Below are 21,923 nucleotides of genomic sequence, written 5' to 3' on the forward strand. Positions count from 1 at the left end.
CCCCCTGCCTTTGTGAGGTGAGGATTTGGCGTGGAAGGTTCGCGAAATCGCCGCCGCCATTGCGTGTCTCTGTCTATGGCGACTGGAGCGAACGCGACGCCGCTGGGCAAGCTCCACCCGCCGCCGCCGCCTGGCAAGGCCGGCTATCCGCTGCCTCCCCCCGGGCTGGTGATGCAGGGCCCGCCGCCCCCGCCGCCGCCGGGCCCCACCCAGGGCCAGCCCCAGCCCGCCATCCCCAGCCTCATGGCCGCCGCCGCCTTCCCCTTCGCCGCCCTGCCGCCGCCCCCGCCGCCGCCCCCGCCGCCGCCGCCGCCGCCTGCCCAGCCGCAGCAGCAGGCCCCGCCGCCGCCGCCGCAGCAGCAGCAGGCCCCGCAGCAGGCCCCGCAGCAGCAGCAGGCCCAGTACGGCCAGTACCGCTTCCCGTCGCCTCCGCCGCAAGCGCAGCCGCAGCTGCCCCCGCTGGGCCTCGAGCAACAGCCGCTGCCGCAGCAAGCCCAGCACCTCCTCCACCACCTGCAGCAGCAGCACCAGCAGCAGCAGGACGAGGGCGGCTTGGCCGGGGCCGGGAATCAAGGCAAGTCTCCCTCTTCGCACTCGCCTGCCTTACCTTCCAAGAGCCCCAGGCGGCGCGCCCGTGTCAGCTCTCTCTCCTCATAGCAACCCTGTGAGGTAGGCTAGGTCGTGAAGAGAGTCGTGTCCCTCCCCGTGAGATAGGCCAGGCTTAAGGGGGAGACTGGCCCAAGGTTCTCCCCACTTTAGCCTCGCAGCAGCCCTGCAAGGTAGGTTGGGTGCGTGTGTGTGAGAGAGAGAGACTGACTGCCGCAACGGGCCGAATGCCGATCTCTCTTCACGCCACGCCGTGTGGAAAAGAGCCGAGGTCGCCCTTCGCTGTTGTACTGAATCACATTCTGGCCTGCTGCTGGCGCTGTTATTTTATTTTAATACTTCTTATCTAAAGTATATTTTTCATAGAGCAGGCGTAGGTTAGGGTGATAATCAAATGTAATAACTAGATTTTTTAAAAGGGGGTGGGTGGGAGAGATCGAGTGTCCTTCAGAAAATTGCCTAAAATAGTAATGATTTTGATGTGCCACTAATAACGCCAAATAAAGGGAATTCAGGCCCTTTCCCCTCTCAGTTTCTTTGATACTGTGTTACTTCTTTACAAAGGCAAATCACCTGAACTTGACATTAAACACGATCAGGAAAGGATCACACAGGTACAGTACAAGATAGAGAAACAGAGGATGAAGAGGAAAATGTTGAGACATTCTAGCTATTTATTACTCTTGTATCTTGCCGTTCTTCAAAGGATCTCAAAGTAGTGGTATACATGATCCCCCCTTCCACTTTATCCTTGCAGCAACTCTGTGAGGTAGGTTTGGTGAGAGTGTCACCAGCCTGTTGAGTTTCATGCCTGAGTAGGGATTTCAAGCTGGGTCTTGTGCAGTCTAGGCCATGCTGGCTGGGGCTCATGGGCCTTGTAGTCCAGAACATCTGGAGGGGGCTAGGTTGGTAACCTTTTTTAGCTAGCAAGTACTGGCTGTAAGGGCACTGTGCCTACACTTGGGGTTAGAGGGGGGAGCATCTAGGTGAGTGTGAGGCACACTAATATTAAAACTTTAAAATATTGTGTCTACCTTGAGCCTTTGGGATGTGGAGGGTTACAGAAATCCATATTTACCCAAAAGGTGCTAGGCCCATACAGAACATTGATTGTATATTCAGAGACAGGTAAAACCTCCCCAAGGGGATTGGGCAGGAGTCTCGTGATGGAAAAATAGTGCAGTGTACTATGGAGCTAGGACTGGGGAGAACCACTTCCAAATCCGCAAGCTCCCTGGATGATCTTGGACCAATCACAGTCTCTTAGCCTCACTTATCTCATGAGGTTGTTGTGAGGTTACCAGAGCATGGACAACTGAAGCGAGGTTATCCCTGTCCAGATAGGGGCGCAGCTGGGCCACCAGCCAAGTTGGTAGAAGGCACTCCGTGCCACCAAGGCTACCTGAGCCTCAAGTGACAGAGGTGGTTCTAGGAGAACCCCTAAGCTACGAATCTGCTCCTTCAGGGGGAGTGCAACCCTATCCAGGACAGGTTGAACATCCACCATCCGGTCAGAAGAGCCACCCGCTAGCAGCATTTCAGTCTTGTCTGGATTGAGCCTCAGTTTATTAGCTCTCATCCAGTCCATTGTTGCAGCCAGACACTGGTTCAGCATATTGACAGCCTCACCTGAAGAAGATGAAAAGGAGAAATAGAGCTGTTTTCAGGACCCATCCTATTCCTGTGGTTGTAATTTGTTTTAATATAGTTTAAATTGTTGTAACCCTCCCTGGGACCTAATGGTGCTAGGCTGAATTAATAGTACTGTGAAAAGTGCCCACATACTAGGCGTGCCATAAAACCAAACTGTAAACTGAACTTCAACATGTGTTAACTGTTCCTGTAAAAAACCATCTCTGTCTACAGATTTTCCTAATAAAAAGAGGAAGAGGAGTAGATGGAACCAAGATACCATGGATCAGAAGACTGTTATACCCGGAATGCCCACAGTTATTCCTCCTGGGCTTACCCGTGAACAAGAGAGAGCTTATATAGGTAAATTCTCATTCTTTTCCTGTTTTTATTTGGCCATGTCACTACTGATCCAGATACTATTTTTGGCTGTTGTGTCTGAGGTATTTGAAATCTGTGCTTTCAAAGGCTCAGGTTATTGTGGTCTTGTTTTCATTACTTAAAATAGGTAATATTCATGTCTCCACTCAGCTGTCCCATTTGGTTGAAACAATGTCATCCACAGGCACAGTAGAAGAGCTAAAGTATGAGGTGATGGGGAATGAAACTTGCTGGCATTTATTTAATTGGCCATTAAAATCTAATCAGGAGGGTCTCTTCTTAGCTTCACAGACTCCCTGCTAGCAGAAAACAGTAAGAGTCCCTTTTCAAGTTGCATCATTTGGAAGCAAGTACCTCTGTCACAGTGGAATATTGAAAACTAAACTAACCATGGTTCCCTTCTGACTTTCTCTTATGTTGCTATGCTAATTCTTCAAAGCTAAAATTGACTTTCCATGCTGGTGAAGATTGTTGATGCCACTCAAATGAAGGGAAGGTCCCCTAACTTCTGTTTTTTTATGTCTACAAGTACTTGAGGGTGGGCTCTGTTAGGCTAGCTTGTGGCTCTGCATTCAAATGTATACAATTGCTGGGAAAGGGATACTGCTTGGCTTTACGGGAATCACGATGTTGGAACTGTTAACTGAAAACCAGGGAGTGACAAATGTTTTGTATGTGGATCCGAGAACAGCATTTACATTGTCTGTATTGGGAAATTGGTGTGAGTGTTTATTTGTGAATGTGGATCAGTACTCGAACTGAATCATTCTTGTGTGTTCTGATGATGGATTATATGGTACAGTCCTTGCCTTTTATATAAACCAATTTTTTTCCCTGAACATAAACCCATTTAATCCCTGTTCATCTCATTAGGATTGCAAAATTAATTTTAACTCCTTTTTTATGCATAAATCACTGAGAATTTTGATTTGCTTAGCTGTCCATAATGCTACAGAGAGCTGATTTTCTGCTCTAAAGCATTGCGTTATTTTCAAGGTTGAGTCAACATTTATACAGTGCAGAATATTCTCTTTTGAGTCAGGCAAAGTTTCTGCATTTAAATGGTGTACCACTTAATTGCAGGTTAGAGAAGCTGGTCTTTATCTTATGCTCTGCACTATATTCTTGAAGGGTCAATTTTATTTACATTCCTGAAGTTGGTTGTTAATGTACCTCTACATTGGCTCTGCTTAACCAAGATACACTACCTGATCCTGAGCTTATACTCTTATTGGAAATAATTTGGTGCTAGTTCAGTAGAGTTAGTTTTTACAGAACAATTGATGTGGGGAGAAAGAATGTTTGGTGTAAAGTCATCTAAGAAAGTAGGCCCCGATTTTGAGCCATTTGGTTTAGGAATGCATTTCTGTTTTTTTAAATTCTGAAATGTAATTGAGCAGCTCTGTCAGCCTCAGCTAACAGACAGACAGAATTAGGTCAGAATTATCAGTCTGTGCAAAGATATGAGTGCTCCACTTGCTTAACTAACTGGAGCTGAGAAGTTGGACCCTGTTGTCCACAACTGACGAGGAGGAGGAAGGTGCAACACTCTTTGAGCCAAAATACCACCTAACAAAGGTACATGTGCATCCATAATAAGTGGGTGAGGAAGACTTCTTATACGTGAAAGAGAATAGAGTGTGTAATTGGACATTTTACCATTTGGTACTATTAATGTGAGGCATGAAATACCAGTGTCAAAAAATCATAGCATTGCAGAATCACAATAAAGGGGAAAAAAACAAGATTCCTCTGAAGGCAAGCTGTGGAAATAAGTCTCAAATGTGTTCCAAACTTTCCCGAGGTTAACTCTATTGATTTCAATAAGTGATTGAGCTGTTTGACCATTTCAAATTGTATTTATGTCAAGGACATCAAACGTGAAGAAATAACTGGAGATCAGATCTTGTTGAAGGTTTTTCATGCCTCTTATATAAAAAGGATAAGTGGGAACACAGTCCATAAAGAACACATGAACTTTGAGAGAGAGGTCCTAAAACAGTGCCATAAACTTTAGCATGACCTGGAGGAGAAAACATGGCATATGAATTTTAGGCGATATCTGCATTCTTGGGACTTGGCAGTCTTCCCTAATTATACAGCCACAAGAGTGGCTGTATACTATAGCCAGCATGGATTTTTCACATTCCGCAATGTTAAATGGAAAATATCCCCCATGCCATTCTGAGGCTTCCCATAAGCTCATTTCAAAACAAAACCTTACAAAACTTATAGTTCTGAACTCAGAAATGCTTGCTTAACAACCCTGTCAATTTTCATGGCGATACACAAAACAGTCAGAGAGAATCGAGAGTTCAAAGTCTAAAGAGAGAGAGAAAAACCTCAGAGTCCTTTTGGACTTTTTTCTGCCAGAGTTCTCATAATCTGTTGAAATTCATTAAAAATCAGCCATGAAATCAGCCATGTTCACAGAGTACCTGTAATCCTAATACTGACCTTGCCCCATACTCTGACCTTCATCTACTGCAGTTTAAAAGTTAACGCCTGGTTGATTTTTAATTAATTTAATAAACTTTGGCTGGAAGCCTAATGGGGGGCATGCTCAGTAAGGACCAACTGTCAGTGTTCTAAAAGCCTCACAGCTGCTGGGCTTGGCTAATAAGGCCACACCCACACCAGACTTGATTTCACTTGGGACAGTCATGGCTTCCCTCAAAGAATCCTGGGAAGTGTAGTTTGTGAAGGGTGCTGAGAGGAGACTCCTATTCCCCTGAGAGAATGGTTAACAGTCAGCCACTCTGATTGAAGGTCTGTGAGAGAAACAGAGCGTCTCCTAGCAACTCTCAGCACCCTTCACTAACTACACTTCCCAGGATTCTTTGAGAGAAGCCATGATTGGCTTTGAGCCATGGCTTTGAGAGAAGCCATGATAAATTGTTTTAAATTGTTTTTAAAATATGTATTTTTAAATTTGTATATTTCTTTTTATTGTTTTTAGTTATTGTAAACCGCCCAGAGAGCTTCGGCTATGGGGCGGTATATAAATACATTAAATAAATAGTTAAATAAATAATGATTGTCCAAAGTGTAATAGAGGCCTGGTGTGGATGTGGCCAGGGACAGCTTTGTTTTAAATTTGGGTGGGAGGTAGAGTTGCCAGGTTCAGGGCCTCAGACTGATCCTGTGTCTTTAGTAGAAGAGAAAGTCAGCCAAGTGCAGGTGTTCTTGCAACAATGTAATGGGAAAAACCACAAGGTAGAATTCTCCCTTTGAAACTTTGAAAGATACAGAAGATGTCTTAGTTGGCAGGCCCAGCCTAGTCAGTTTTACCTATCCTAATCATGATTGCATAGGAGTATATCCGATGCAACTCAATAATCATACAAATGATCAGACCTACCTTTTCCCTCCTTCTCCTTTCCTCTCCCTTTCTCCTCCCCTCTTCCTTCTTCTGCCTCCCCTGCCCACTCCAGCCCTCCGTCCCTCCCCCCTGGTCAGTTTTACCTATCCTAAGCATGATTGCGCAGGAGTAAATCCCACTGAACTCAATAAACATGCAAATGACCACATCTGTCCTTCTCCCCTCCCCCTCCTGCCTGCTCCCATCCCAGTCCTCCCCTCTGCCTTTCCACTCCGCCCCCTTCCCCATCCCCTGTGGTCAGTTTCACCTATCCTAAGCATGATTGCCGTGTGTGTGTGTGTGTGTGTGTGTGTGTGTGTGTGTGTGTGTGTGTGTGAGAGAGAGAGAGAGAGAGAGAGAGAGAGAGTGTGTCTCACTTAACTCAATAAGCATGCAAACGATCAATCCATTCTCAGCAAACTTGGGCAGGATCCCATTTCTTACCTCCCAGATTAAAAAGCATGGAAATTCACTAATACGGAAAAAACCTTGCGCTTTAAGAATGTACCTGTAGCCCACAGATATTTCTACCAAACTTTAAAAAGCAGGGAAATTGGGCAGCTATAGTGAATGCACCAGGGAAGCAGGAGACCTGACCTCCTCTCTGAGATATTGTACTGCCCTACGAAGTTGTCAAAATGCAAACACAATTTGGGTTGATCTTTCACAGTCCAATCCACTTGCTGTGTAGCTTGGAAGAATTTGGTAACATGTGCCTCTGAGCATATGGTGAGTGGTGGCAACACCTGTAATCAGCCCAAATAATAGAAAGAAGATATGTCCTGTGCTGATCTTGTTTTAGCTGGGAGGAAGCAACATTATTAAAACAGTTGATATAGTTCAGATGGTCACTTTAGATATGTCTGATTTACTTTGCAATTTTAGTGAAGTTTTCTATAGGAAATCATTTTCTTTTGCTTTTGTTTCTATGAATATGTGAAGTACAGCAACACTTTGCAAAATTTATACTAAAAAAACTCCAAACATAATTGTGGAATAACGGCACTGACTTCTGCAAAATAGTCTCCAGTGGACCTCAGAAGTGTCTCAATTTGCACAAGACAAGACAGTGGAAGGTGAAATATATTGAGCAAAATTCTAGATGTGCTCCATGTTTTTAATTGATCGTGAACACCTTGCCTTAAATAAAGTGGTTTAAACATAGCAGGCTGAAAACATGCATCCTCTTTTTTCCAACAGCTAGAGTCATTGCTGAAGTAGCAGCATATTGTAATCAGTCTGATTTTACATCAAACTGCAGTTTCAGGCCCAACTGTTAATGCACCCAAAATAGAAATAGAACATAACCTCCAATATAAAACACAAAAGGCTGTCTTCACCATGACATGACAGTGACCAATAAAAAGGCTTTGAAATTAATAAAAATACATTTGACACAGATTTCTAGGATGAATAAGGAGGGGGGAAATTTTCTGGTTTAGATTCTCTGTAGAAACATTAGTAACACAGGAAAGAAGCAAAGTAAGAAGAACACCAGTAAACATACAAAAATATAATTCTCCGTCTTTGAAGATGGCAGGTGTTACCACCACTCACCATATGCTCAGAGGCACATGTTACCAAATTCTTCCAAGCTACACAGCAAGTGGATTGGACTGTGAAAGACCAACCCAAATTGTGTTTGCATTTTGACAACTTTGTAGGGCAGTACAATATCTCAGAGAGGAGTTCAGGTCTCCTGCTCCCCTGGTGCATTCACTATAGCTGCCCAATTTCTCTGCTTTTTAAAGTTTGGTAGAAATATCTGTTGGCTATAGGTACATTCTTAAACCGCAAGGTTTTTTGCGTATTAGTGAATTATAATCCATATATTGAGAGACTTGGTGGCACAAATGTCATTTATAGTATGTCTTGTATTATTACCACTAAATAATATTTTTATTCCTGCAGCTGTCTCTTGTCTCCGTAACCGAATCTTTAATGTTAATTCAGTTCTGCATGTTTTTACATTTAACGTCAATAGAAGAATCTTCTTGTTTCCAGTTCTTGGCTAGATAAGGTTTGCCAATGCCTAAAAAGGGTGAGGGATGTCATTTAGTACCAATTTTTCAGTTCGTTTTGGTTAATGTTTATATCATGTTACATTTTGAGGTGTGTACAAACCTCAACCCCTCCCCCCACAACTCATTTGTAAGATTGTGGCTGGACAAATTAACAGCTAGTTGCATTTTCTGGCATTCTTGGCTTTAATTTAAAGGGATGTAAAAATACAAAGTTAAAATCAGTTAAGACTATCTACAATCAGTAGAATAGGGTGGGTCCTAATGTATATATAGCCCTAAGGAACCTTCAGATGAGAAGGGATATTGTCATCAAACCTGCAGATAAGGGTGCTGTTGTGGTACTTAACACTACAGACTATATAGCAGAAGGTCAAAGACAGCTAAAGGATGAAACAGCATATAGATTTCTTGACAAAGACATCACCACAGATCTCAATACTTGTATCATTACATCTATACAAAACCTTACAAGAAGGAAACTTCTTAAAGAGGAAACTGCTGATCTCCTTGTTAATCCAAATCCCACCCCTGGAAGGTTTTACATGCTGCCTAAAATCCACAAAGCCAACAATCCTGGTTGCCCAATTGTCTCAGGTAACAACACAGCTACTGAAAGGATTTACAAAACATGGTGCAAAACCTCCCATCGTATATCAAAGACACCAAGGACTTTTTGCTTAAAATTGAGTCTTTAAACAAGCAGTATCAATTCCACAACAATAGTATACTAGCTACTTTAGATGTCATATCTCTTTACACCAATATACCACATAATGATGGGATTCAGGCTTTAAATGAGTTCCTTAACACCAGACATATGAACAATCCTCCAACAGAGGTTCTCACAACTTTAGCAACACTAGTCCTGACTTGTAACAACTTTACATTCAATGGAGAACGCGACCTGCAACTACAAGGCACAGCTATGGGGACTCGCACGGCTCATATGCAAATCTCTTTATGGGTAAACTGGAACAGGAGATCCTCAAAAAGGCCATCAACAAACCACTTATATGGTGGCGATACATTGACGACATCTTTATGGTCTAGACGAATGGTAAAGAGAGTTTGGAACAATTTAAAAATTACATCAACTCTATCCATCCCTCTATTAAGTTTACATTTAATAGTACAAATGACAATCCGCACATCCCTTTTCTGGATGTCCTTCTTACCATTGAAAATAACAAAATAGCCACTGATCTCTACAGCAAACCTACTGATGCCCACACCTATTTAAACTGGAAATCCTGCCATCCTAGGCATATAAAGAAGAACATTGTGTATAGCTTAGCTCTGAGAATCAAACTTATTTGCAACACTGAAGATAAATACCAGAGAAGGATCAGTGAACTTAAAGAACACCTTCAAAGAGGATATTCTCCACATATTATGAATTGCAACATCCACCGAGCCTCCATTCTATCCAGAGAAAACCTCCTCCATCATACTGAGGTGTCAAAGAGCAGAGAGCAACAGATTCCATTTGTGGTAGATTTCCATCCAGCATCTCCTAACTATCACCGAGCAATCAAGGAGAGCTACCCATTGCTGGCAAACTCTGAACATCTTACCAGAGCCATCAGCAGGCCTCCTGTTATAGCATTTCGCCAACCTCCTAATTTGCGCGGACTGTTGGTGAGAGCTGTGCTTAAGCCACCTATCACCATTCCAGGGTCTCATCCTTGTCACTCCAAACGCTGTATCACCTGTGTGTACATCAGGGAGACAGCCACTTTTACAAGCACTGGGACAGACAGGACATATTACATCAAACAGAACATCACCTACAGGTCCTGCAATATAGTTTACATCATCGAGTGCAAAAGACCAGGATGTCATATCCAATACGTAGGAAAGACCACAACTGACCTACACACGCGCTTCAGGAACCACAAGTCAGCAATTTTGACCAAAAAAAGTGGAGCAACCAGTTGCAAAGCATTTTAACATTGAGGGTCACAGCCTGTTGGACTTTTCCATAACAGCGATAGAGATGCCAGCAGATCCAGCAGCATTGACCAAAAGGGAGAAATTTTGGATTTACTCTCTGGACACATTGGCACCACATGGCCTGAACCTGGAGGACAGTACCACCACTACTTCGCTTCTGCAAATGAAGCCCCTCTGAACATTCCATCTTCAAAGCTCTATAACTGCCACCTTGGTAACAGCATTTGTATGTTGGCAGCTGATGAAGGCGGAAGCTGAAACGTTTTGTTAATATAATAAAAACCTCTGTTTGGTTAATCACAATTACGTTCATATTAGGTGATTAACGGAATCCTTATAGGGATCCAGAGCAAGCTTGAGTGAAGTTCTGTTTGTTGCTTTCCAATCTCTCTCTCTCTCTCTCTCTCTCTCTCTCTCTCTCTCTCTCTCTCTCTCTCTCTCTCTCTCTCTCTCTCTCTCACACACACACACACACACACACACACACACACACACACACACACACACACACACACACACACACACACACACACACACACACACACACACACACACACACACACACACACACCCCCAAAGGCCAAGGTAAAGAAGTGCATCAGTATATGATGAAAGCTATATATTGAAGGTGGCAGACGCATCTCTCTGGAGAGGGAATCCCACAGCTTAGGGACTGCTCTCTCCCCCCGGCCTCCACCTCTCAAACTTCCAAGGGTGATGGAGGTACCAAAAGGGCCCCCTCTGCCAACCTTAACACCTGAGAGGGTCTTAGGGAAGGAGGTAGCCTTTCAGATATTGGGCATAAATAGTTTAGGGCTTTAAATGCTAATGTGAGTGCCTTGAATTGGGCAACCAGTGCAGCTTTTTTTAACTGGGGGTTATGTGAATTCTAAACGGGATTCCAGCTAGCAATCTGGGTGCTGCATTTTGGACCAATTGAAGTTTCCAAGTCATCTTCAAGGGCAGTCCTACACACAGCATATTGCAATAATCCAGACTGGAAGTGACTAGAGCATGGAGTACTGTAGCCAAGCCATCTCTGTCCAAAAGGGGCCATAGCTGGCAAACTAGCCGTAGATGGAAATGGGCACTCCAAGCCACCAAGGCTTCAAGTGACAATGTTGCATCCAGCAGTACCCCTAAGCTACAAACCTGCTCCTTCCAGGGGAATCCCATCTAGAACAGGCCATCTCCCCATCTCTTGGACCAGAGAATGTGGGACACATGCCATCTCTCTCTTACCATGATGCAGCTTCAGCTTATTAGCTCCCATCCAACTTTAGTTTATTGGCCCACATTTTTTGCTTTTCACAACATCTTCCAAGGTTATTCTCAATATTAACCAAACAGTTGTTTCATGGAGCCTCTAAATGTGGTCGGGTATTGGTGATGTGTCACCACATTAGGCTTCGGAGCAAGCTGAAGTGATGCATGTTTCTTAAGCTGCTTTTGTTTGCCTCAGTGCAACATGGAGAACTGCCATCCTTCTGTATAGAGAAGGTATTTCTCTACCCTTTTTCCTCCTCTAAAACTTGGCATGAATTAAAGACCTCCCCCAAGTTCTCAGTAATTCATTGGGAACTGGGTTGTGTGATGTCAGGTGGCCCTCTCGCCAGGCAGCACTCTGTCCTGGAGAGTGGATTTGCCAAGCCTGGGTTATCTGCATTTTCTGCATTCTATTACATGTACAAGGAGTCGATAATAATGGTGTTGGGTGTACCTTTGCTTAGTAGTGATTTGGCTTGCAGTCTACAAACCATTTCCTCCATGTAGCCTGACAGATGTCAGTGGGACTTGAACAAAGCCATATCAACAAGGGGCTTAGGTTCTGAATCCCAAACCAATTGCTGCTCTCCACTACCTGAGTAAATACTAATTAACTTGCACTCTGTTGGATGAACCAGAGTAAAGTTATATTCTGGGTCTAAAAATCGATTGCTAAATGTTTGGTGTCTGCTGGTGTACTGCCTTAGGTGTGTGGTTGTCTGTGTGCAGTATTGGCTACCCAGCAAGTTAAAGTATGATTTCCTCAATTATGCACTTCAATGTTTAGTGTTTGCTAGTTAGCAAAGGGTTACATAATATAAGCAGAAGCACTGCCTATAAGACATAATCTCTAGGAAGAGACACCTTGGGCTAATCTGGTATGAACTGTGCAGTTCTGAAGTCTCTCATTAAATTGGCCAATACACTCATAGCACTGTTCTGATGTTTTAAAAGAAATATGTGGTACATTGTTACTGCTAGAAGTCTTTGTCCAGTACTAGTTATAACAGGTCAACATGGTTGTTTTTTGGTGGCCTTGAAAGTAAGACTCACAAAGATTAGATACTCTTTTTTGTGAACTCTCAAATGAATGCTTTGCTTCCTGGTGTATAATTCTTTTTGAAGACTTGCTAGAAATAAGGAGGGACTTTTCTGGAATCCTGATGAACATATTTGACTGAAGTAACATTGTAGGGTTTCCTGATATTTATGTTGATGATATATCAGTCGTCCCTTGCAAATTCTCCAGTTCTTCATGCTTTGATGTTGAGATTTGAGATGTTTTTTGGTAACATTGTCTTTTTTTCCATCCTTTTTTCTTCCTAACCTGGTTTCTTCCAGTGCAACTGCAGATAGAAGACCTGACTCGCAAACTACGCACAGGAGACCTGGGCATCCCCCCTAACCCTGAGGACAGGTTGGGAAACAGTTTTAACCAGCTGACAGTAACACTTTTTACCTTTTTCAATAAATTTTTGTGGCATCATAATGTCAGTTCAATGAAATTTCTTCCTAATGAAATGTCTTCATTGGTCTGATTTAGCAGAAAAGGTAGCTGAGACCTTACTGTTAGGGAAGGTAAAACCAGAAAGGGACAATAAGGTCCCATCCTTGCTATAGAATTTCTAAGTCTGTAGTTTGCAATTATTAACCCAACCTAAGAAAAAAATACATGTATGGTGGCCAACTAATTTTAACATGTGCAGTCCTGGTCTTGGGCAAGTGTCCAGAGGTTTTTCTCACAGGTTCAAACTGAGGAATCCTCAGCACAGTCACAGAGTGAGCAGCCTGGAAACTTTTTCTGACAGCTGATTTTACAATACTTTCCAAGTGGTGGCTGAGCATGGTTTTTAAACCAGATGGGTACTAACCAGTTTCTTTGATAGCAGCTACTACACAGCAGTGGCCAATATCTTGGGATTTGGGGCCCAAGCAAATCTGCACCTGCAGTGTGCTGAATTGGACACGTGCGGTTTTGTTGGGCTTCAGTGTCATCCAACAAAATAACTTCTGTGTTTGGTTTGTTTTTTAATTGGCTTGTAAACATTTATTTATCAGAAGGTAAAATCAGGAAATAGTTGTGTTATAGCATGTTGCACAACTTGTAAAGTAATTCTTGCTCTTGAAAAAGTGAAATCCCCTTTTCCCTTAAATTCAACCCATTTGAGGTTTGTTATTTGGAACAGTAAATAAACATGATGAGGCTGCCAGTAGGTTTGGAAGCCTTGCAAGAGAAGAGCTTTCAGCTTGGGGCATGATACTGCCTATTTTAGCTTAAAAAGAACAGCTGAAAAATGCCTTCTTGGCTCCTATAACGGGCTTTAGGTTTTAACAGGTGAACTCATTCTTGGTGGGAACAGATTTCTATGCCTTCTTTTTGCACTTGATAAGAATGACCTGTGGTATTGGGTCTTAATTTAACACAAGGTTAATGCACAGCAGTGGTGAGTTGCAGGTACTGCTTTGTCTTGTGTATGTAGGGTGTTGGTTTGAACTGTCCTTTCTTGAAATGAGACCATACTGGCTAAAAGATAATATGACATTAACATACAGTAAAAGTAAATTATCTTGCTTGCAAAAAGACAACTTTTACAACAGAAGGCTTGAAATGAATAGATACATTCAGCTCTAAGTCCCCCCATTTATTAATTACCCATCTCTTTGTGTTTAAAAGGATCTACTAAGCTAGCAATTAAGTTTATTTTAAGCTTGCTAGTAAATGTCAATTGTGGGAGATAAAATCGTTCACATTGCTTTGGGACTGTTAGGCCTCCTCAGGTCATAGAAATGGAGGTGTAATTTAGATGTGATCACTCCTTACCAAATCTGACCTTTTTGTTTCATATTCTTGTGTTGATGATTCACTTCAGGCTGAGAAGACATTGGGATCAACGGGCTCTAATCAATTCTTTAACCAACTAGAAAGAAAGATTGTTTAACTAAAATCCCAAGGTTTAGGTATCTCATTACTTCAAGGATGTATTTTTTGATAACATGACCAATATCTCTTCCCTTCTTGCAGCTAACTCTAAATTGTTATTTCAATATGTTTGGGAAAAGATCTATAAACTTAAGCAGAATTCTAAGAGTGTGGCTTTTTTTACCGCAAGAGCAGCTGTGATAAAACCAAACTGACTCTTTAATTTTAGTTAAACCATTTTTGTTTGTTAGAACCTCTGCTTTCTGGGCATCTAAACTACATGGAGAAAGCAGGTCTGTCTCTAGCAGTTTACAGGCCCAGACTGTGGCATGAGGAGGGTGGGCTTGTTGAGCTTATACACACCCCTGTTCTCTAACTCTTAAGCACAGTAAACAGGTCCATTCGGCCTTGATGCAGCCAGCAAAATGGAGGTAAAGCCAGGACAGAAGCCTTGACCCGTCCACGTGGTGCCAGTGAAATAGATTTAATTTGTATTGCCAGAAAGAATTTGATAGAAGCTTAACCTGTCTTGTTGCTTTTCTCATGTTAAAAAATCCAGAGTTAACCTGAATAATTCTTTATTGATTTACCTCCTGCACCAGGGTTCTTTCTAAATGTTTGCCTCCATGGAATAATGAAGTTGGAAAGTTTGTTCTTTGTGTGAATCAACTTTCTCCATCTTCCCTGCCCCCCTCCCCCTTTTTTAACAACAAGGCACACTCATGGCAGAGCTGTGTCATGGCTGTGTGTGACCCCACTCCCTTTTCTACACCCCTCCTTCCCCAATAAAATACCCCAGTTTTTTCTTCCTGGTAGCAGGCAGTGGTTTGCTACAGTTGCCTTGTCCATGAGGCGTTAATGGGTATGAGTGAGTTTACACCTTCCTTTCCTGTGGTCTCTTACTTTATTTTCTCTAAATTGTGCTAGAGTTGAGGGGAAGCCTGTACTTAATAAGTGGTCTTGAGGATTCAGTTGCATGAGGAATAACTGGGAATTGTTCCTCTGCAGGTCTCCTTCCCCTGAACCAATTTACAATAGTGAGGGGAAGCGTTTGAATACCCGCGAGTTCCGTACACGCAAGAAGTTGGAAGAGGAGAGGCACAACCTGATAACGGAGATGGTTGCGCTCAACCCAGACTTTAAGCCACCAGCTGATTACAAGTAAACTGGGGGATGGAGACAAGTTTGGGGTGGGGTTTGTCTTCTCTGTTGCCTAGCATATTATTTGATATAGATCTATCTTGCCTCACAGTCAGCCTTTTACATAAACATTTAAAACGGAATAAAGATATATATTTTTAAAGACTCTACAAAAGGCATTAAAAGGTCTTTGGCTATCAGCTAAACACAGTTTGAATGGGCGTCGCCATTCAAGTTTACAGAGAAGAGAGCTCGAGATGAGGCGCCACAGCTAAGAAGACCCTGCACTGCATTGTTAACCACCATGTCTGAGAAGCTCTGAGCAGGCTTCTGAAGATCTTAAATGCTCAAGTGGCAGGTCCCATTGCAGAGCTTCCTCTTAATCATAGCTGCCCCAGGCTCTCTGTGTTAGTTTGTTTTGTAGGGTTGTACGTTTGACCTTGGTGGGTGTTTGTTGTAGGGGGTAACCACACGTGACACTTGCTTTCTAATCCTTCCCAGGCCTCCAGCAACTCGAGTGAGTGATAAGGTGATGATCCCACAGGATGAATATCCTGAGATTAACTTCGTTGGGCTTCTGATTGGACCCAGGTAAGGATATGTGTTTCTTTGATGGAGGCTGGGTCATCACAACATGCATGTCAAGGATCAAGGGATGAGATTGCAATGCTGTGTCATGGGAAGGTTTTCGAAAATAGTCTTGATATTACAGGGGGGGGGGGGGTGTGTGTGTGTGTGTGTGTGTGTGTGTGTGTGTGTGTGTGTGTGTGTGTGTGTGTGTGTGTGTGTGTGTGTGTGTGTGTGTGTGTGTGTGTGTGTGTGTGTGTGTGTGTGTGTGTGTGTGTGTGTGTGTGTGTGTGTGTGTGTGTGTGTGTGTGTGTGTGTGTGTGTGTGTGTGTGTGTGGACTGCTTGATATGCAAGAACTACTTCAGCTTTTTTTGTAACCATACAAAATGTCCAGCTTAATGGGTTACTGTTCATTCTTAGTAAATTTAGTGGGCATATTATAAATGCTCTGCTCTTTCTACAATATTTCCTGAATAGTTAAGGTTTTAATATTAAAGTAAGGTTCATCCTTAGAACCTGTTTTGTGGACCTCTTCCAGTACTAATACAGATAGATTCATTTAACCATGTAGTTTTCTTGTCACTGAATTTTCTTGGCCCTCCCACAATCTTCAGGATTCCAAGCTAAGCTCCCAGGTTACTTGTTTTTGGGGTTTATTTTCTTTTGAAGATAATCAGAGCATTGGCTGTTAATGTAAATATTTGGGTTTGGATTCTCCCCTTTCTAGAGGGAACACATTGAAGAACATTGAGAAGGAGTGCAATGCTAAGATTATGATCAGAGGCAAAGGGTCTGTGAAAGAAGGCAAGGTGGGACGGAAAGATGGCCAGATGCTGCCTGGTGAGGACGAGCCACTTCATGCTTTGGTCACTGCTAACACCATGGAGAACGTGAAGAAGGCTGTGGAACAGGTAATGGGCACATGTAGACACCATAGAGGCAGGGACCAAAACGCTCTTGGTGCAAACCTAAGCAGAAATATTGATACATGCAGTCTAAGGCATAATGTGTGCAAGCAGAGAGCAGAGAGCGCCTTAAGGGATGCACATTCCAAGAAATGCATCTGAGCAAGCCAGGCTGCACGCTGCAGAGGGAAGGCAAAAAAAAAAGGTTGCCACTAGGCAGTTTGACCATAGATATGGCAGTCAGCCATACCCCAAGCATAAGCATTACAGGACAGCTCTTGTAGTGGTGCTGCTGCTATTATATTTATTTTACTTGTTTCTCACCTTTCTTCCATCATGGAATTAAATGCAGTATTCATAGGATTTGTCAGGGTCTCCCATGCAGGCAGTGACTGGACTTGCTTATCTTACACCTTCAGCCCATGCCCTAGTACACCATTATATTTCTATTTTGTTTTATTTATTATTAGATTTATATCCTGCCCTTCCTCCAAGTTTGAGCCCAGGGCAGCAAAGAAAAGCACTAAAAATGCTGTAAAACATAATAAAAACAAGACTTATATAACATCTTTAAAATACTAAAACAAAACATCTTTAAAAACACATTTTTTAAAACTTCAGAAACATACTAAAAAGCAATTACAAGGAGACTGGGATAAGGTATCTGCCTAAAAGGCTTGTTGAAAGAGGAAGCTCTTCAGTAGGCACCGAAAAGATGACAGAGGAACCACGTTTCAGTTTTTATGAGTCTTACAAACATTTCCCAACATAAAACCAATGTCACTTTACAATAATTGATTTTGAGTTTCAGTGTTTGAAAATAAAATATCATACAGAATGAAAATACAATGTACCATTTGTAATTCAATAATATGGGAGCATTGGTCAGGGGTCTGAATACTTTTGAAAGGCACTGTATCTGCAGGAGGCCCTCACCTGCAGAGCGCAGTGATCCAGTGCGTATATGAGGGGTAAGACAATCTTTCAGGTACCCTGGTCCCAAGCTGTATAGGACGCTATACAAAACCAGAACCTTGAACAGAGCCTGGTAGCTAATAGGCATCCAATGCAATTCTTTCAGCAGCAGGCTGACATGTTGGCAATACCCTGCCCCAGTGAGCAGTCTCACGGCTGCATTTTGCAGCACCTGCAGCTTCTGGACCAACCTCAAGGGCAGCCCCACATAGAGCACATTACCGTAATCCAGCCTGGAGGTTACCAGTGCAAGGACAACAGTGGTCAGGCTATCCCGGTCCAGAAACAGCCGCAGTTGTCTTACCAAAAGCACTCCTAGCCACGGAGGTCACCTGGGCCTCTAGCCACAAAGATAGATCCAGGAGCACCCCCAGACTACAGACCTGCTCTTTCAGAGGGAGTACGACCCCATCCAAAGCAGGCAACTGACCTAATATCCGAACTTGAGAACCACCAACCCACAGCCCCTCTCTCTTGCTTGGATTCAGACTCAGTTTATTGGCCCTCATCCAGCCCACCACCGATTCCAGGCCTCTCCCGATTCAGATGTTTCACAGAAATAGAGCTGGGTATCATCAGCATACTGTTGACACCTCATCCCAAATCTCCTGATGACCTCTCCCAAGGGCTTCATATAGATGTTAAACGGTATGGGGGACAAGATGGTATCCTGCAGCGGTGGCACAACACAACAGCCAGGAGGCCAAAAGACAATCACCCAATGCTATTCTCTGAAAACTGTCCTGGAGATAGGATTGTGATCACTGTAAAACAGTGCCTCCAACACCCATCTCACCAAGTCGGCCCAGAAGGATACCATAGTCAATGATATCAAAAGCCACTGAGAGATCAATAAGAATAACAAGATTGCGCTCGCCCGTTCTTCTCCCAATAAAGGTCATCCATCAGGGCAACCAAGCCCGATTCAGTCCCATAAACAGGCCTGAACCCAGACTGGAATGGGTCAAGGTAATCTGTTTCATCCAAGAGTATTTGCAATTGCTGCACTACAACCCTCAATCACCTTCCCTAAAAGGGGGGTATTTGCAACTAGGGGGTAGTTTTCACAAACCAATGGGTCCAGGATGGGCTTTTTCAGGAGTGGTCAGATCACTGCCTCTTTCAGGGCAGCTGGAACCAGTCCCTCCCACAACGATTGGTTGACTGCACCCTGGATCCACTCTGTCAAACCCCCTTGGCAAGGTTTAATAAGCCAAGAAGTGCAAGGGTTGAGAGGACACATTGCTGGCCGCATCGTCACAAGCACCCTGTCCACCTCATCAGGCCGCATCAACTTGAGACCGATCCCAAGCAGTTGCAGCAGACGTTGCACTGGACACCTCACTGGGGACATAGTAGATGTGGTTGGGGCATCAAGATTGCTGCAGAGGCAAGCAACTTTACCCTGAAAGTGTCTTGCAAAGAATTCACAGTGGGCCTCTGAAGGGTCTAAAACTGTTTCCTGGAGTTGATATCAAGAGTTCCCTGACAATACGGAAAAGCTCCACAGGATGGCTACCTGAGGATGTGATGGTGTCAGAGAAGTGGACCTGATCAGCCTCACAGCATGTCTTTTGCCATTTGCCTCTAGCCATCGTCCAGCCTGTTTAATTGGCCTTAGTTCATTGGTGTAGCAAGGTGCAAACCAGGCTCCACGATACTGGAGAGGGGGCTCAGGAGAGTCCGACACGCCTTGCTGTTCCTCAGCGTGACAAGGGCTTCAACAGGGTTAACTGCTCTATCAACTAGGAACTCCTCCAGGGCATTCAGGAATCCAGTGGATTCCATTAGTCTCCGGGGGCAGACCATCTTAATGGTCCACCACCCCTGCAGGGGAGGATCAGAGCCATAAGTTTAGAAGTGGTCTGACCATGACAATGGGGTGATATCCACACACACCCATTTCCAGACTACCCCTTCCTCCATCTGGAGCAAAAACCAAATTGATGCCATGCCTGGCCTTATCCGTCAGGCTGATGACAACTTGAGACAGCTTCATGGTAGTCATGAAGGCCATGAAGTCATTGAAATCGTCCAGGACTATTGTTCTGGGCTCCTCCAATACCACAGCCGAGATGGCCTCTGCCAGCTTGCTCAGAGAAGCTGCCAGGCAGCAGGGTGGATGGTACACAAGCAGGAACCCCAGTTTACTGTCTCCTTGGCCCGACACCTGGTGCAGACCCTCACAGCCAGCTCCAAGACAGAGTGGTTTCCTGGTGACAGAGATGGAAGTTCTGTAGACCACAGTAACTCTCCCTCCCCTGTCCCTGCAGGCTGTGCTGCTGTTGCGCTGAGTACCCAGGTGGGCAAAGCTGGGTCAGATCAGCTCCTCCCAGCTCACCCACCCAGGTCTCGGTAATGCACACCAAATCGGCACCTTCATTATATCGTATTTGGATACACCTGTATATAATTTGAAGACTGACACCAAGATGGGCAAGAAAGCTGGCTGGCTTAATATTTCAAACAGCAGCAGGAGTTATCCCAGGGATTCAGCTTCCCTTCCATTATACTTCCTCCCCAAGCCTGACAGATCAAATGTTAGCAATTGGTGATAGTTGGACTTCAAATCCCACATGCCCATTGCCCAGTCCAAATTGTCATTAAGCTGCAGCTCTCATCCCTGATAGGGCCCTGAGAAAAAATGTCAGAAATGATTTGAAAAAGAGCCCTTTGCCTGTGGGAGTAAGGCTGTGCCTATCCTAGGATTCAATGGCCCTCATATCAGTTATTTGTGTTTTGATTATCTAACTCCTGTTACCTCAGCAGTGTACCAACGATGTAAGATAGAGACTCAGAACCATAGACTTGCCCTTACCGTGTATCCCCCTTACAGCCATCTTCCCCTCCTCCACGAAAGGGTCCTTGGAACCTTGGAGAAGAAAAATGTTGTATTGAAGACTGGTGGCAGTGACTATGAATACAGTGCAGAGGAGTTTTTTAAAATTATATCTTGCCTTTCTTCCATCATGGAGCCCAAGAAGCATGCATGTGGTTCCCAGGTGACACTTATCCAGCATTGACTGGACCTGCTTAGCTTCAGCAGAGTAATGGCCTCATATGCCTGTAGACCGTAGGAAGCCTGTGAAACCCTTTATTTAAAAAGTGGATTTGTGACAGCAAGTAAAATCTGGTCACTGAAAATTGTCCCTTGCTTTGGCGGTCCGTGACACATGTTGAAAGGCATGTGAATGACTAGCATGGAGGAGGCAACCAAACTAGAGTGGATTACTGTCTTCTGACTGTCCAGGACAGACAGAGTCACATGGTACAAACAATATTGATACCCAGTTCTGTCTCTGTCTCACTTGGGAAAGTTCATTCTCCTAGCGTTTGCTTCATTTGTCTACGTTCTGATTGCTCTTTTTTTTAAGCTTTAATTCCCCCCCCCCCCCCGGGCTTCCTTTTCTTTCTTTTTTAAAAAATCTCCCCAAGTTAAAGGGCTAAATCAAAGGCAAAATCCTCTGTTATCAGGTGGCTGCACCACTAGCCCTGGGCTCTCCAGGGGAGAAAGAACAGAGCACTTTCCTGGTCACAAACTGTTCCAGCCACCATTGCAAAGAGTGTTCTTGAGAGCAGAAGTCTGCGTGGTCAGTACATTGCTGACAGCTGTTGCCATTAAGGCTTGTTTTTTCCTACCTGCTTCCCAGAAGTAGTAGATGTGGAATGGCATCTCCGTTGCATGGTAAAAAAGCCACAGATGTGGTACAAAAATATTTTACCGTATTGGATAAGGCTCTGAACTGTTTTAGAGTTCCCCTGATAGATGGCCCTGCTTTGGATCCTGAGGGATGGCAACACCCTTCTCCAAGAGCCATGGGAGAGGTGCTCAGATCTAAAGGCATATGAAGCAGAGGCACACTTTTGCTGCACAGCATCTAAGAACATAAAAAGAGGCCGCTGGATCAGGCTAATGATTTACCTAGTCCACCATCCTGTTCTCACTGTGGCCAACCAGATGCCCCAACAGGAAGCCAGTAAGCAGGACCTGAGCGCAAGCGCGCTCTTCCCACTGGGGTTTCCGCAACTGGTGTTCAGAATCATATTGCCTCTGACTGTGGAGGCAGAGCATAGCCGTTACAGCTAGTAGCTATTGATAGCCTTAACCTCCATGAATTTGTCTAATCCTCTTTTCAAGCCATCCAGGTTGGTGGCCATCACTGCCTCCTATGGAAGTGAATTCCATAGGTTA

General features: G+C 44.0%; 1 protein-coding gene across 6 annotated transcripts in view; it reads left to right on the forward strand.

Moving 5' to 3' along the window:
• The window catches only part of SF1 (splicing factor 1), a 34,687-nt gene continuing 12,764 nt past the window's right edge, over window positions 1–21,923 (forward strand). For all 6 annotated transcript variants that reach the window (XM_061606750.1, XM_061606753.1, XM_061606751.1 and 3 more), the window contains exons 1-6: window positions 1–574; window positions 2,473–2,601; window positions 12,565–12,640; window positions 15,152–15,304; window positions 15,785–15,874; window positions 16,579–16,762. In XM_061606750.1, coding sequence (XP_061462734.1) covers window positions 76–574; window positions 2,473–2,601; window positions 12,565–12,640; window positions 15,152–15,304; window positions 15,785–15,874; window positions 16,579–16,762 — 1,131 coding nt within the window. In that variant the 5' untranslated portion in view covers window positions 1–75. The remainder of the gene's footprint in view (window positions 575–2,472; window positions 2,602–12,564; window positions 12,641–15,151; window positions 15,305–15,784; window positions 15,875–16,578; window positions 16,763–21,923) is intronic.

The sequence above is a fragment of the Rhineura floridana genome, chromosome 22 (genome assembly GCF_030035675.1).
Source record: "Rhineura floridana isolate rRhiFlo1 chromosome 22, rRhiFlo1.hap2, whole genome shotgun sequence".
NCBI lineage: Eukaryota > Metazoa > Chordata > Lepidosauria > Squamata > Rhineuridae > Rhineura > Rhineura floridana.